The sequence below is a fragment of the Dryobates pubescens genome, chromosome 7, assembly GCF_014839835.1.
Source record: "Dryobates pubescens isolate bDryPub1 chromosome 7, bDryPub1.pri, whole genome shotgun sequence".
NCBI lineage: Eukaryota > Metazoa > Chordata > Aves > Piciformes > Picidae > Dryobates > Dryobates pubescens.
The window spans coordinates 14,054,892-14,072,517 of NC_071618.1; the positions used below are offsets into that span (position 1 = coordinate 14,054,892).

Consider the following 17,626-nt stretch of genomic DNA (forward strand, 5'->3'; position numbering starts at 1 on the left):
CTGCAATGATCTGAAAGGAAGCTCTCAAGAGCACCAGGAGGAGGAGAGATGGTAGACAAGAGAGGGTCCAACCACAACTTAGGAGAAAGAACCTCACCATGAGGATAGTCAAGCATTGGAAGAAGTTGCCAGGGGAGCCTGTGCAGACTGTGTCTTGGGAAGTTTACAAGATTCAGCTGGACAAAGCCCAAAGCAAGGAGGTGAGATTTCACAGCTGAGCCTGGTTCTAGCAGATTGGTAAACTAGATGGCTTTACCATTGCTTGGAGGTCCCTTCCAGCCTCAATTGGTCTATCAAGAGTTACAAATATACATATATATATATATATAAAATTGGGGAGGAAAAAGACAAAATGCAAAGAGCATTACTTGTGAGCATACTTACTCTTTAGCCAATTTTTTTCTTTTTTTCCCCCATGAGATATCAGCTGGATTATTGCTCTTAAAGACACTAGTCCTGCCAACACTAAAATTAGGTGCTTAAATTTACTGGAATTGTTAATGCTGACAGTGCACAATATGTAAACCCTGGCAGGACTATACCCATAATCCTGAGGCCAGATCCCTAACTGGCTTATTAATTTGTTTTAAGTGTCAAGCAGATGTAATCTAAAGGAACCTAATATAATTTAAGCCATAGGGTTTCCTTCTGCTTTTTGCTAAGGCTTTTGTTTTTCAAATCCTATTCCATGTCTTTAATGTCATCATAGCAACAACTGCATTTGCAGGATTACACCTTAAATTTTGCTAATTTTGTCTGTTCCAGAAGGCTACAGGCTCACATTAGTTCTTATGTAAAGATGCATTGTAATTTACAGATTACTTTTGTCCAAGATGATAAAAATACATGAATCTATAGAAACTATTTCACAAGTACTTTTTATTTATTATTTGTGATATCTTTTTACAAGAGGTGCTACTATTTTATGAATTTATTTCACTGTGGAGCTCAAGGCTGATCCATTATTTGGCTCCCCAGTCATGTGAAAATTAACCAGTCCACTCTGTTGTTACCAGTAAAGTACTGCTCTGAGCCACCAAGTGCACGAGTACTAAAAAAGCTTTGAGGTGTACACATGGGGTCTCTTACCAAAATAGGAAAACTATCCCCACTACCCCTACTACTTGAAGAACACAATTTTAAAAGATCCAGACCCTCCGGGAAAACAAACCAAAACAAAACAACAAAACAAACAAAACCAAAACACCCACCAAAACAAACAAAACCAAAACACCCACCAAAAAAAAGCCCTGCACAAGCCCAGACCAAAAACCTATGAAACTGATGCACAGTCATGCTCCAGTGCTACACGGCTGTATGGACAGCGGCTGTGCCTGCTCAGTCAGGAGGTAACGGCAGCTGGGCTCTCCATTTCGCTCATCATTCGAGTGTTTCGGGGGGCAGCGAACACATTTCCAAGTCGCTGTGGAAGCGTTTTCCGTGACGGGACCGCCAGCCACCGCGGACTCATGGCCTGGCTCCTGAGCCGTTAAACCCTGTTTTTCCGTAGCTAGGAAGCTTTAGCAGCTCGTGGTGGAGGGTACTTGGGCTTGTAATGCGCGCGTGTAGCCGATATGGTCTGCTCCTCACCTGCTCCCTCCCCGGCGCCGGTCCGCAGGCCGCCCCGCCCGGCCTTCCCCCGCCCCGTCCCCGCGGCCGCCCGCCACCGCCGTTGCCGAGAGACCGAGGGCGGCTGCTGCCGCCACTGCCGGGCGAGCCCCGCCGCCTCGATCCACCGCGAGGAGGACGGCGTACGCGACAGGCACATAACCCTAACACCTCACACACTAGCGGGGGCTGAGACCGGCCCCTTCCGACCGCGCCATGAAGGGAGATGCTGGCGGTAGGTGGGAGGCGTCGGGCGCGGCTTGCTGCGCGGCGCTCAGCTCGGTACACGGTGGGCCCTGGCTTCTCCCCGCCCCCTTCCCTGGCCCCTCGGTCGCGGGCTGTCGCTGTGGGTACCCGGGGACGCTGGCGGCTCCCAGGGAGGGGACGGGCCCGCTGAGAGGCCCGGCCGGCTCTGCGAGTGGTCAGGGACGGTAGCGCCCACCCTTCTCGCTGCCCTCCCGAGCTGTCCTTCCCCCCGCGGTGGGAGAGGGCTCTCCGGGCCCGTCTCGGGGCCTGCTGCCGCTGTGCCTCACCGTTGCTCCGACGCCTCTCCACATCCCTCAGTGGGGCGAGAAATACCTTATTTTGTTACTGGTGCACAGCGGGGCCGTGAGGTGAACAGGCCTCTCCATTTGTCATAGGCTGGGGGTGCCCTTATTTGATGGGGTGGTCGTGAATGGGGCCGAGGCAAGGTGGGTTGTGGTGTGGAGATCTGCTTCATTGAGGGGAGGTTTCACCTGGCTGGTGGCGAGGGATTTGGTGTGGCTAGAACGAGGTACCAAAGCCTGAAGTCTGTCTCTTCATTGTGCAATTTCAGGGGTCTCAACACCGTTCATTGAGAGGAGACAGGTGCTTAACAATTATTTTTGTTGTTGACATCTTTTTATTTTAGCAGTCCCAGTAATGCCAGAGAAGGATGGAGATTTCTTTTTACCTTTATATGCAGATGTAGCTTTTAAGTCAGCTATGATTTGGTCTGTTACCCACTGTTGCATTCTGAGTCATTCATAAAGGGAATAGTAACAGTGATAAAACACTGACTAAATGCTATTTGAGTCTTTTGGGTTTGTCTTAAGCATATTCCCGTTTCATTTCATTATGCCTCTTTCCATTTTATTCTACTACAGCCGTATCCCACCTGCTCTTTAAGTGACCAAATGGAGACGCAGCGCATCATGACAATGAACTAAGGTGTGCTGCATAAACCACAAAGTCAAGACATTTTAATGGAGGGAGAAAAAATTTACATTTCTTTGAGTTGGTCTCTGGCTGCTAGAAGACTCCAGCTCTCTGCAAGTTCATGTGTATACCTTTGGGAACTTTGTGTCTTTTTGGTGGGTCTTTTTTATTTTAATCTGAAATTTGGTTCATTCTCCTTTAAGCATATTCCCTTGAAATACACTGTACTCTGCTTCGATATATTTCCAGGTTTTGAATGTTGCTGATAAGCATCTGCACTGTGTAGACCTGTGTGGCATTTGTCCAAACCCCAGTCTTGATTTCAGATCTGAATTTTCATTACAGGAGATGAGTACTATCAAGTTGTCTTGCAGGGTGTAATGGGCTGCTGGACCAAGTGCTGGAGGAGATTAAGAGTCTTGGATGTTTGTGGATAAAAATGTCTTCCTCAGGCCCACATATCTCCTCATGACATAGAACTGTTACTGGCTTCAGAGAATTTGGGTTTCCTCCCCACTCTCCTAGGTATTTAGGAATTCAGACAAGAATGTAAACAAGAATTTTGTATGTGTTTATAAAACAGATAGTGCATTCACAAATTAGTTTTATTGTGTTACTAATTGAATAGAATGGAGTCAATGGTTGGAAAATTACTTGAATTTTCTGTGATTTTGGGCATTAGATCTTTTTGGAGTTAAAGAGCAGTGCCAGCCTAATGTGGGCATTATGGGTTGAACTGTATTTTTTTTCCACTTCTCCACTGGAGGTTTTCAAGACTAGACTAAAGCAACCTGAGTAAACTACAGTATTCTGATCAGGCACACCAGAATTGACTCTGCTTGAGCAGGATGTTGGGCTTGAAACCTCCCAAGGGCATTCCAATCTGAATTAGCTTACGATTCTATGAACCGAGTTTGTGTGGTGGTTTGGGTTTTTTTTTCCCAAAACAAAGCTTTTGGGTTGGGACTTTACTTCCTGGGAAATTATATTAAATTATTGTGTTTATGAAGATGGTAATACAGAGCCAAAGGTTATGGCTGCAACTTCAAGGACCTGCCCTCCAGCAATGAGAATCTATCACATTACATTGTTTTGCTAGCAATTTCTTAAATGATGAAAAGGAAAGAATTTAGTAAGGGGAGGTGATGTAGAATACTCAAATTTCTGAAATAATTATTTTAGCAAAACCTGTTACAATGCTGAAAGAATATAATCACTGTTTATTTAATTTTAAAATGTTTTTAAATTATGAAAAGATGTGTGTACAAGGTTCTAGGCACACTAACATGTAATTAGTGGTACAACAAAATCCAAGCAACATTGTGGTGGGTTGAATATTTCTCCCCCCAACATTAAATTTACCAGACCAGCTCACAGGGAAGCAAATGAAAACTGTATTTACAAGCAAAACTGCAATCTACAGTGGAATGCAATGAATATGTACAAATATACATTATTTACAAATATTTATAGGTATTTACAATTGATAATTAGCACAGGAACCCCGCTGGCCAAAGACCAGGGGAGCTGCAACAGCTTCTCCCTCCCTGCCTCCTTCCCTATCCTTCTGTACACAAAGGGACAAGAGAAAACAAAGCAGAGTTGTTGCTGTTAATACCAGTCACAACAAAGCAGTGCAGCCAAGGTCAGTAAAGCCAGGAGAAGCTGAAGAAGCAAAAAGAGAGAAAGCTCTTTTTGCAAACTAAATCTTATGGTAGGTACCTCTCCAATGGGATTGTTTATAACTATCATTATTTTCCTTTTTACATCCAATAGTGTTTTATTTACATTATACTACTTTTCTGTTCAAGATCTATGAAAAAATTTTAAAGACATAGCCTAAAACTACCCCAAACATTAAAATAATCACTTAAGCAGGCATGCTGCCAGCCATCTGCCTACAAAGAAGCTCCTTTCCACCCCTGCTTCATTCTGGGAAGGTTGCCCTCACCCCTTTCTTTAAAGCTCTGAAATGCAGTTCTGCAGTACTTATAGCAGGTTACTCAATGTGTGAGAGAGGATGAGTTGTTTCCTGCATCGTCTCAAAGAATGTCCTGCTGCTACCTCCTCCCCTGCTCTCTCAGAAGACTATAACACAATTTCCACCTGAACATGAGTAGACCACAAAAGCAAATCCCAGAATTCTTCCCTCATACTTTTTTCCAGCATGACTCGTACTAAGCGTATTGCTGTTTGTCTGTTGGCTCTTATGGACTTTCCTGAGGACTATATTGCAGTAGACTAATTCTAGGCCAGCAGCAAGTGTTGGGTAGATGGCCCACAATGAAAGTGAACTTTCAAAGCAGTCTAACTTTGTAGGGAGTACATTGCCACCTGTATATTCCCACATGTAATTACTGTGCTTTTAGTGGCTATCATTAAATTTTAGCATTTTATCAACCACTCTTGCAAAGTAATGCCTAAGAGAGTATTTAAACTGTAGGGGCTTGGAAAGTTGCCATGGGGTCCAGTCATGCCAACAGCCAATATGGAGGGAGACTGAGGGTGCACATCACTCTTGCCCTTCGGTTTACACTGAGAGAAAAAGCTGGTTACTTATACAGGGAAGTAGCTGCTACATACTTAGATTTGTCCCTTCTTTCAGGATGTGGTGTGGTGGCATGAGCCTTGGTGTGCGCTAACAGGACCATTTGAAAAATCATCTTCAGTTGTTTTCTTTTATTCAACCCAGTTACTTAGTTATAAAATGTCAAAAAGCTAGCCAGTTCTGTTTAACATTATGAAATTTTATGACCGCATCATAGCACCATGTGTATGCGTGTGTAGTTTCCTCAAATTTGTATATTCTGGGTATTAGAAGGCTCACAGTAAAAAGGACTCGTGACATTATGTGATAGGAGTAATGGACTTGGACTGTATGTCAGATTCATATAAGATCTGCTTTTGTATACAATGTGATACTTGATTCTGTCCGATAAGTAGGTCTGAATTATTTTGGTTGTGTCTGAGAGGAAAAAGATTTAAGAAATACATATCATGTGAGTATTGTATGTAGCGTATAATAAGAGAAGACCCATGTAGTGGGTTGAAATTCCACCCCCCCCCCAACATTAACTTTGCCAGACCAGCCCAGTTGGAAGCAAATGAAAGCTGTATATACAAGCAGAACTGCAATCTACAATGGAATGCAATGAATATGTACAAAATACACTGTATTTACAATATTCACAGGTATTTACAGTTACTAAGCAGCACAAGGATCCCCCCGGTCAAAGACCAGGGGAAGCTACTAGCTTCTTCTTCCCTGCCTACCCAGACCTCCCTGTACAAAAAGGAGAAAAGAAAGGAGCGGAAAAAGTTGGGAAAAGACTTAGCCAAAAGAATGCAGCCAAAGTCAAGCAGAAGCAAGTTAGTATCTCTCCAGAGCAAAGAAGTGAGACAAGAAGAGGAAATTGTTTTGGTACAATTGATTTAAGTTCCTTGTCTCTCCAATGGAATTGTTTAGAATAACCTTTATTTTCCTTTTTACACCCAATAGTGATTTATTTACATTTTACTACTTTTCTGTTCAGGATCTATGAAAAAATTTTAAGGCATAGCCTAAAACTACCACAACACAGGAGACATCTTAGGAGCAAAAGGCATTTGCCTTATTTTGAGATAAGATGTTATCACATTGGAAGCTTTAAGCAGTTGCTACACCTTCCTTGATCCATGAACACAGCATATTTGGTCTTAGGTGCTATTAGTAAGTGTAAGATGTCACCAGGTGTTCTTTCTGCTTGTATCCAAATGACTTGAAATGTGCAATGTAAGTGACTTTTAGGATATTTCCTTTAGTATACCTTATTTCTGAAGAATCCTGTCTGATTTTAATAAATACTAAAGTTTGGTCATCTGTTAGCATTGTACTGTGTTCAAAATAATGAGGTCTTTTAAGAAACTTTTTTCAGATGCAGTAACAATAAAACACAGAAAAAGTACTGAAGAAAGTTTTTCCTTGAAACTAGTTAGGAGCTAATAACATATCCAGAGTGGCTTGTGTCATGAGGTTGTCATTGGAATTCCATTTTGATCCTTCTAAATGTAACTTTGTACTGTCATATATAGTAAGTCCCTTACTTCACATATTTTGCTACATGAGTACAAAAAATGAAGTACCATACGCCTATACTGTATCCAAAAGCCAGGATGGATGAACATGGGAATGGAGAGGGCAGGCAGCAGAGAAATAGACCACTTACAAAGAGGGAGAGGAGAAGACTATTGAAGTGGAAGAATAAGACCATACATTTTTCCTATGACTACATAATGCATACTACAGTTAAGAACATTTTCTTCTTTAAAGGTAGCCTGTAGTTTGTTGGGATTTTTTTTCAATGTATAATATGGAAATAGAGTTTCCATCTGGGTGTTCATATCTACTTCCTGCCACCTGTTTTAGCCTTCACAGATAGTAAAATGCTCAAAGATAATTATTCTCTTAAAAATATATGTACCACATAGTGTGTCTCAGCTCTTCAAGAAGTTGGAAGGGGAGCTGACATTTTCAAAGAAGAGAGAATTGGTTTTGAAGAGAGTGTTTGTAGGTGGCCAGCCCTGGGAGAAACTTCTGGCAGTGCTCACATGATCTCAAGTGACAAAGTCAGTAGGCAGTGAGAAAGTATGTTGGAAGCCGCACATTGCTAATCCCAATGAAGCGTATTGTGATTAGGAATATCTGCTTTATTTTCTTATTTTTTCTGTGGGGTCATTTCTCAACTGCCTTCTTTGTCTACCATATACAGAGAGCGTATTTTATAAATAAGACAGGTCTGTCAGCTTTTGATGTGTGGGATCAGATACTTTTTTAAATTTGCCTTTTGATTTTTGTAGGAAGTGCAGGCTTCCATCAGTAGGAGTGTCTTTGTGTATAGTGTGGGTGTCACAAACTGAGGTTTGTTCTTCTTCAGACTTTTTTCTCAAGGGCACAGTGGGTCCTAAGTTCTACAACTGTTGTTCTAGCATACTTTAGTTTCAGTAGAAGCTGCCAATTTAGAGGCTTATGGTGGTTTAGACAGTTTGCCAAATATATCTGCAAGTTCAGGGAAAGATGAAAAGCCTGACCAAATGGATCTGAAGGGCCTGTGAGTAATTTCCTATTTAGTTTTCTTCCTTTAATTTGCCTTTGCTTCTAAAAATAGAGGAGAGATTTAAAAGGAAAGACACTACACAACTCTGTGAGAAGATCGACACCTGTGCTTTGGATTTTCATTGCTGCTGAAAGAAAATACTCTGAAGAAATATGGAGCTGATGTAGCCCTAAAACTCCATATTTTTTGTCTCAAAACCTTCCTTTGCCCTGAACCTGGTATTTCTTAAAAAACCTGAAGCTAGAAATACATCCTAGAGAATTTATTAGGTTTTTCTTCTTAATAACAAGTTGTGATCAAAGAAGACCTAATGGTGTATGTCAGAACCAATGTGGGAACTGTAGGAGTGGATTTGTAGTTGGGGTTAGCGAGGACTACAGCCTCCCATTAGCACAGCTTGCTGTGGTGCTCATAGTGTGTCGTATACTGGAAGGAGTTTGTGCACGGCTGCCTTTCTCCTCTTCATCTTTCAATTGGTTCCCCCCTTGCAGAAACAGATGAAAAAAGGGATTGGAGTCCACAAGTTAAAATTATTTATATGCATGGCTGAGTTGAGGCTGCAGTGGGCTTTGTGTTGTTCTACAGTAACAGACACTTGTAAAAACCTGTGTGTTCCATGGAAAAATAAAAGAAACGAGAACAACAACAAACAACCGAGCAAAAAAAAAATCATAAAAGCCTGAAAGCAGTCATGATAAACTTTGAATAATCTTGCTGAAGACCATTTCCAGAAGATTCTTGACTTGTCATCTTTATTCTGCACTTTTTATGTGGGCATTTCTGCTTATTTCAAGCAGAGAAGTAAACAAGCTGGTTCTTAAATTCCTGTACTGCTTTGAGGTTTACCTGGAGTGTAACAACGCAAATGGTAACAGAGATTCCTCCCCTCTCCCTTTCCTGGTAAGATAAGGTAAAACAAAATCAGGTAGGGGAAAGGAGAGGGAAATTCATGATAGAAATAGTCTGGAATTGATTTAGAAGTAAAAGGAAGTAATTATTTAGCAAAATATAGCAATAACAGGGAAGGTTTACAAAGGTAAGGGATAAGGATAAATAGGAAAATATACAAAACCAAACCCAGATGGCCTTGTATTCCCTGGATGTTGGTGGATGCAGCTTGGAAAGTAGGCCCCCCACCACGTGGTCAATGCAGGAAGCAGCAGCAAGCAGCAGCAGCAGATGATGATCTCTTTCGAGCAGGCAAAGCAGGGAAAGAGAGCAGTAACGGCTGTCCTCCCTTTTTATAGGCTTACTGGACAGGAAGGGGGAGTGGAATAGACCACCTTTGGCTCAGGGACTCTTCCTTCTGGGAGGGGAAAAACCATATCTCTGCTCATTTGGATTGTTTCTTTTGCCCACCTGGGGGCTGGGTTCGTTCTTTGGCCATCAAGGATGGGTGTAACCCAGCACAGTTCTGTAAACATTTCTTCCCTCCCACTGGATTGATATATGCATTGTGATATGTTTATTCAAGGCCATCCAATCAAAGTAAGAATTTTGATCTCTTCAGTTGCAACATTTAAGTAGTGAATGGAATTCACTATGGACATCTATTGGAGGTGTTCAGGAGGAGACTTGATGGGGTGCTTGGTTCCATTGTTTAGTTGTTTAGGTGGGTTGGATTGGTTGATGGGTTGGACGCTATGATCTTGAAGGTCTCTTCCAACCTGGTCTATCCTATCCTATCCTATCCTATCCTATCCTATCCTATCCTATCCTATCCTATCCTATCCTATCCTATCCTATCCTATCCTATCCTATCTAAAGTTCACAATATTTTCTGTGCCCAAATTAGTTTAAAAAAATAATAAATAAAAGGTACTTGATAAAAGGGTAAATGGAAATTTCATTAGAAGGATGTGGCTAATGTTCCTACACATCAGATGTATAAACAAGCAATACTGAAAAAAAGCATAAAAGCAACAGAGCCTTTCTAATAGCCAGTTGGTGATTACCTATTTTCTTCCCTAATGGACATAGCTCATTATTTAGTGTAACTTAGTTTTAAAAAATTAAAATTACTAGTGGCTTGTCAGTGATTCTCATCCTGAGCCTTTTTTCATAATTATTGATTGTACTTATCTTACCGATTTTCTTTGTATTGGTACGTGTTTTCTTAAGAATTTGCTTGGAGCATTGTCATTGCCATAACCGGAAATGGGAAACATAAAATTGTTATTTTGTTCATTTACCCCCCAAAGAAACATATTTGCAAGGAACACTTTAGAAAGTGCCTTTTTTTCCTTTTTTTTTTAAAACTCCCAAGGTCTTGAGAAGTACAGCTCCCGAGACATTGCAGTAAACCTATCTTTGTATTTAAAGAATGACAGAATTGTGTTTCATGAGCAGTCTGTTTCTCCTGGTAGATTATGTCTTCTTCATTGCTTTGGATTTATTTAGACTCTGGGATTCATGAACTGTGTTTGTGGGAATGTCAATAATAAGATCTAACCCACCTTTCTGCTCTCATGATGTGTCTGCTACTTGTGGCTTACATTGCTTAGGGTAGGGTAGGGTAGGGTAGGGTAGGATAGGGTAGGATAGGATAGGGTAGGGTAGGCTAGGCTAGGCTAGGCTAGGATAGGATAGGATAGGATAGGATTAACCGGGTTGGAAAAGACCTTTGAGATCATCAAGTCCACACAAGGCTCAGTCAGTGCCACTATGCGAGAATGTCCAAACATGTCAAAACACCACATTTTCTTCAGTGCTTCCATGTTCCAACACAAGCCCCAGTGACAGCCAGCTGATGGATAAATCATTGCTAACAACAACAAAAGTATTACAAAAATTCTTGTTAATAGTAGCATATTGCAAAAAAGCTCTTCTGATTTCAATAAAGAACAATAACATCTGTTGGTTGCTTAACACTGCCTGTTTGCCTTTGCATTTGTTGGGATATATCTTAGCCTAGCATAATAAATGGAAATGTCACCATTAAATTAAATGGCTCTACGTCAAATCCATCCAGTGATTACTCTGGGTTTAAGTTCACAGCAATAGCATTCTTTGCATTTTGGTACATACTTTCTGCTAGCATTCCTAAGCTTCTGGTGATTGTTTGAGTTGTGTACCTTTATGTAAATTTTTATGAAAGTCATGTTAGTGATTTATATAGGCAAAGCTTTTAAATAAAGTGAAGATCCTTTTACTCATCAAGTACAAAAGCAGTTTTCATGAAACAATGTGCTGTAGGTTATTTATAAAACTGTTCAAAATGCATTATCAAATGGTTTTAGTGAATTAATGTCTTCTCTGCTTCTCTTTCTCTTTTTTTTTTTTTTTTTTTTTTTTGTTTTCCCAAGCAGGTTTCATGATACTAGATAACAAAAGTTAACTTCAGGATGCTAAAAAGGAAACAGAGTTCAAGGGTGGAAGCCCAGCCAGTTACAGATTTTGGTCCTGATGAATCTTTGTCAGACAATGCAGATATTCTGTGGATTAACAAACCAGTATGTATCTCTTTCCATAGTTACTAATTTTAAGTTAAATGTAATTCCTATTGTTTAATTGACTTGCACAGAAGATTCTGAAATAGGTATTTCTTAGAAACAAGTGTTGAGCTGTAGTTCCTGATCTACCAGCTCATTTTTTGCAAAGAGTCCAAAACTAAATAAGAAGGTTTCTGTTGGCTGTTGTGATGGGGTGGTCAAGCGGAGTTTGCTGATCAATTATTCCACTAATATTTTTTCTTCAAACAGCCAGCCTTTCAATGCTTCTATTTCCTGACATGTTTATTGAAATTACAATTTAACTTTGCAGAATGAGCTTTTGAAAAGGATGTGAAGAAGGAGCATTTAATTGCTAACATAGTAGCTAGTAGTTGGCACTTCTGACCTTCAAAATCTCTCCTTTCACATCACTTATGAATATAAAAGTGTATTTTGACTGATTGTTTTGAAGCACTATTCAGCTTTTTCTGATATCATTTAACCTACAGCGAGCCCTAAGAAACAGGTAGATGTAAAAGTGTCTGGCAACTTGAAACTGGGGAGAGCTTCACTGGGTATAGTTATTAATAGAATGTGAAGTAGTAAGAAAATGCCTTTACCATGTAAATGTGATTATTCTGGTTAAATTATTTATTTAGCAGTCAGTGTGCATCTGGGATTCTTATATATTCAATGATTCATATTTTTGCAGAGAAGGCATTTTCAATTTTCTCCTGAAGTAGTATATATATTTTTACTTTGTAAAAGCAGGAAGTTAAATATTCTGAAATAATACACATTGTTGACATTGCATTCATTTGATGGAACTATTATCTCATTTGTGGTATGGATGCCAGGTCCTTTCAGCTGAAACATTTACAAGCCAACATTCTTACATTAATTCATGCTAATATAATCTCAAGTAGAATGTTTGTATTTACTACGGTAATAAGCTTAAAATATCATTGCAGAAATAGATGCTGGTTTATTTATGTTTCACAGTACACATTATATGTTTTTTGATGGAATAATTTTTTTCTTGTTCTGCTGATGGAATAGTTGTGTATTGCTTAGTGTGTATAATACTAACATTTTATTGTGACAAACAAAGGTTTTTGTATCAGCCACACTTTAATACTTAAGAAGTCAGTTGAAACAGATTCATTCCTCTTGTCTGACTTCAAGATGTTTCAATGGTGTTTTGATGTAAAAGAAAAGAAATCCAACCTTAAACCCCTGTATTGATACATTCTGCTTTTGTGTTAGACTTCCTGCTGTGACTGGCACTGACTACCAGCCTTATTAATAGTGATTGTAGTGGCTCTGAGACCTAACTAGTCATAGAAATGAATTGTTCTCTTATAGCAACAAAACTTGTTTGGAACAAAAGTGAATCCTCATATTAAGAATTAGCTTTCTGTGACGTAGTATCTTTTATATTTATTTTCTTTTTGATAAACAGAAGGGTACTTTTAATCCCTATGCCTCTCACTTAATTTTTGGAGTTGTAAACTAATATAAAAATCAGTTTATATGAATGTGGAACTAAAATTTTCCATTAAATTTTCATTTATTGCATTCACTCGGTTTATAACATCAGCTTATTCCCCTTATTGTCTGCACACAAATATGACAAGTTGTCATTATAAAAGAAATTGAATTATAAAAACTGGAAAGTAGGAGTCATAGAATCCTAATTCTCACTTTCCTGCCTCCTTAGTTCTTGGTTTCTGAATTACACAACCTCCTAAATTAACTAATAAAATCATGTATATATGTATAAAATATACATATGTATTTATGTGTGTGTTCTTGTGTAAAAAAAACTAAAGAGTGGTTATTTTACAATGAAGACCTTTAATATGTGGATGTAAAAGAAAACAATGCAAATGTGCTTTTACAAAAAGTTATGGAGGCTAAATACTTGAGGGTTTTTTGAACATGAAACCTATCTTCTTTTTTTTTGTTTTTTTTTTTCCCAGTGGGTACACTCTTTGCTACGAATCTGTGCCATCATCAGTGTTATTTCTGTTTGTATGAACACTCCAAAGACCTTTGAGCATTATCCTCCCCTCCAATATGTGACATTTGCCCTCGATACTCTACTGATGTTTCTTTACACTGCTGAGATGATAGCAAAAATGCATATCCGTGGGATAGTTAAGGTAAGTATTTAAACAGTATTCTACATGTGCTGAAGTGTTCTGAATATTGGCTGGTGACATATGATTTTTTTTTTAATTTTTTTTTTTTTTAAACTTCTCAGCTCCTTTTGGAATGATGAATGATTGTTTTTAACTGCAGGCAACACCTTGGCATGTAAACAGATAAAGCAGACAAAGATTACTGCATATTGAATCCTTCCAATGTATAATACCAACACTCATTATAATGGTTTCCTGCTAAGAAATGGATAATTTTCATTGTAGGAATCTGAAGAATTAAAGGAAAAATAAGCTACATATACATTAGAAAGAATATTTTGTATATGTCTGGAAGTCCATATATGGACTTAGAACTTTGATTTTAGTTTCAGAAGGCTGGATGTGTTGTTGTGTGTTTACTTTATATAAGAACATATGACTTGCTGTGAGCTAAATGAGAAAGTCATATTGCTTTACTTAGGTTTTGTCCTTAATGCATGTTGGTAAACAAATGCTTCTGATCTTGCTGGACTAATTTGTATAAGTAGATATGATGCTAGAGAATGTAAAGTTGCAGATTTTTTCAGTAACCATTATATTGTAGCCTTATTTTTACTGATTGTTTCCAGTCTTCTATAAAAATGTACAAATTCAGCTTACATCAGAAAATCCATCTGCAGACCTTATTGGCAATAGACTTGTGTCACTATTGCACAGAGTAGACCATCAGTACTTATATTTCACTCCTGAAAGGTCTGTTGACTCCAGAGACATCTGAGGTTGTACTTAGCTCTTCACTTTGTTCTGTATTTTAAGACAACATTTTTTGTTCACTGCCAAATTAAACTACTATGTCATCACACTTAATATTAACACTAACTGCTTAAATATCTTTAATATTAATACTTAGGAAGTTAGTGAAATAAGGTGATTCTGATCAAATCTTCATGTGTTGCATGATGCCAAAGTAATCCTTTGTGAAGTGCTGTTTATGGCCACTACCTGTACTCTCTTGTTCAGAGATGTCTGTTAAAGAGGTCAAGATGAGGACACAGAATCCTGAGTGGGGAATTAGGGACCAGCATGCACGTTTGAACAATGTGGGAGTAACAAGCTACTGTAACAACCAGTACAGACTTTGCAAAGAAATGGATGCCTAGAGGGAGACAGGGATAGCCAGTGGTGTGACTTTTGTAAAAAGCTTGACTTCTCAACCTTTGTGTATGGAAATAACAGTTCCACTCACAAGTGACACCTAGGGCATATGAATAATATCTTGCTGCATATTCTAATGTCTTTTGCTGTGTTGTTTAAATTTATAGGTTTGCGGTCGTAGAATGGAATGGAACGAAATACAGTAGAATAAGATAAACTAGACTAGACTAGAATAGATGGAAGAGAAAGTTGGAAGGGACCTAGCACAATCATCTAGTTGAACTCTCTGACTGAAAGTTAAAGACATTGTTAAGGGCATTGTCTAAATGCCTCATAAACACTGACAGGCATTGACATTGGGACATCAGACAAATGTAAGTATTTGGCCATCAGCCACCTCTCCAGAAAACCTGTTCTAGTGTTTGACCACCCTCTCTGTGAAAAAAATGCTTCCTTATGTCCAGTCTAAACGTCCCTTGGTGCAGCTTTGAACTGTTCCCACATCCTGTTAATGAATATGATGGAGAAGAGAGCAGCATCTCCTTCTCCACTTCCCCTCCTCAGAAAGCTTATGAGAGCAATGAGGTGTCCCCTTGTCCTCCCTTTCTCCAAACTAGACAAAAACAGGGATGTGAAGAGATGTGAAGGTTGGAGGAAACCTCAGCTGCAGTGACAATGAGATGATGGAGTTCATGATGTGAGTGAGTAGCAGGGTAGCAAGTAGGATTCCAAACCTGGACTTCAGGAGAGCCAACTCTGACTTCCTTAGAGACCTACTTTCACGAATTCTATGGGTTAGGTCTCTAGAAGGTAGGGGGAGTGAAGACAGATAGTTGATACTCAAGCACCACCTCCTCTATGACAAAGATTGTTGCATCCCCATGAGTAAAATATCAAGCAGTGGAGGCAAGAGACCTGTGTGGATAAGCAAGGAGCTTCTGGAAAAACCTGAATGGAAGAAGGAATTTAAGATTATGTGGAAATTGGGACTGGCTACCTGGGAGGACTATGGAATGTTGTCAGAATTTGTGGGGTTGCTACAAGGAAATCTAAGGACCATTTGGAAGTAAATCTGGAAAAGGATGTAAAAGAGAATAAGAAAAAATTCTTTAAGTATATGAGCAGGAAAAAGAACACCAGACAAAATGTGGATCCACTGATGAATGAGATGAGTGACCTGGTGAGAGAAGATACAGAGGAGGTGGAGTTACTGAATTTTGCCTTTGCTTCAGCCATTACTGCTAAAGCTGGCCCTCAGTCCCTAGTAAGAGAGAAAGTCTGGAGGAAGGAAGACTCTCCCTTAGGCAAGGAGAACTGGATTAGAGATCACCTAGAAAAGTTAGACACCCATAAATCCATGGGCCCCAAAGGAATGCACCCATAAGTGTTGAAGGAGTTGTCTAAGGTTATTGCTAAGCAACTCTTAATTTTTGGAATAGAATAGAATAGACCAGGTTGGAAGAGACATTCAAGATCATCAAGATAATGGTGATCCGCCTGGTGAATGTGGGGAGGCCTGTGGATGCAGTCTACCTGGACTTCAGCAAGGCCTTTGACACTGCCCCCCACAGCAAACTCCTGGCCAAGCTGTCAGCCCATGGCTTGGACAGCAGCACTCTGTGCTGGGTTAGGAACTGGCTGGAGGGCTGAGCCCAGAGAGTGGTGGTGAATGGTGCCACATCCAGCTGGCAGCCAGTCACTAGTGGTGTGCCTCAAGGATCAGTGCTGGGCCCCATGCTCTTTAACATCTTTATTGATGATCTGGATGAGGGCATTGAGTCCATCATCAGTAAATTTGCAGATGACACCAAGCTGGGGGCAGGAGTTGATCTGCTGGAGGCTAGAGAGGCTTTGCAGAGGGACCTCGACAGGCTGGACAGATGGGCAGTGTCCAATGGCATGAGATTTAACACATCCAAGTGCCAGGTTCTTCACATTGGCCACAACAATCCCATGCAGTGCTACAGGCTGGGGTCAGAGTGGGTGGAGAGCAGCCAGGCAGAAAGGGACCTGGGACTACTGGTCAGTAGTAGGCTGAACATGAGCCAGCAATGTGCCCAGGTGGCCAAGGAAGTCAATGGTATCCTGGCCTGCATCAGGAACAGTGTGGCCAGCAGGAGCAGGGAAGTCATTCTGCCCCTGTACACTGCACTGGTTAGGCTGCACCTTGAGTACTGTGTCCAGTTCTGGGCCCCTCAGTTTAGGAAGGATGTTGACTTGCTGGAACAAGTCCAGAGACGAGCAACAAAGTTGGTGAGGGGTTTGGAACACAAGCCCTATGAGGAGAGACTGAGGGAGCTGGGGTTGCTTAGCCTGGAGAAGAGGAGGCTCAGGGCAGACCTTACTGCTCTCTACAACTACCTGAAGGGAGGTTGTAGACAGGCAGAGTTTGGTCTCTTTTCCCAGGGAACCAGCACCAGAACAAGAGGACACAATCTCAAGCTGTGCCAGGGGAGGTTTAGGTTGGATGTTAGGAAGAAGTTCTATACAGAGAAAGTGATTGCCCATTGGAACAGGCTGCCCGGGGAGGTGGTGGAGTCACCATCACTGGAGGTGTTCAGGAGGAGACTTGATAGGGTGCTTGGTTGCATGGTTTAGTTGATTAGGTGGTGTTGGATGATAGGTTGGACTCGATGATCTCAAAGGTCTCTTCCAACCTGGTTAATTCTATTCTATTCTGCTCTTTGTATTACTGTTTCTAGGGAAAATACTGGTTAAATATAACTTTGCCAAGAACATAATGATCCATGGATTTCCAAAGTCACTGGTAATCAAAGTTAAATAGGGCACTATTAACATTTATTAAAGATGTTTGTATATGAAGCATCTTTATATAAGGGAATTTGTTTATGTACTGTAATCTTAATTTAAGTGTATTCAAGACTTTTAGTGTACATACGATCAGTTTATGTATTGCCATATGGTTCTACTGAACTTTACTGTTAATCATTACTTCTCTAAGGGCCTTAGGAATTTAAATGCTAATAAACTTCTGAACCATGATTAATGCAAAATT

The 17,626-nt window shown here is 40.2% G+C and overlaps 1 protein-coding gene across 1 annotated transcript in view; it reads left to right on the forward strand.

Moving 5' to 3' along the window:
• The first annotated feature begins 1,649 nt into the window (after positions 1 to 1,649).
• NALCN (sodium leak channel, non-selective) overlaps positions 1,650 to 17,626 on the forward strand; it is a 240,213-nt gene continuing 224,236 nt past the window's right edge. Inside the window, exons 1-3 of the mRNA XM_054162907.1 lie at positions 1,650 to 1,843; positions 11,189 to 11,332; positions 13,294 to 13,476. Coding sequence (XP_054018882.1) covers positions 11,225 to 11,332; positions 13,294 to 13,476 — 291 coding nt within the window. The 5' untranslated portion in view covers positions 1,650 to 1,843; positions 11,189 to 11,224. The remainder of the gene's footprint in view (positions 1,844 to 11,188; positions 11,333 to 13,293; positions 13,477 to 17,626) is intronic.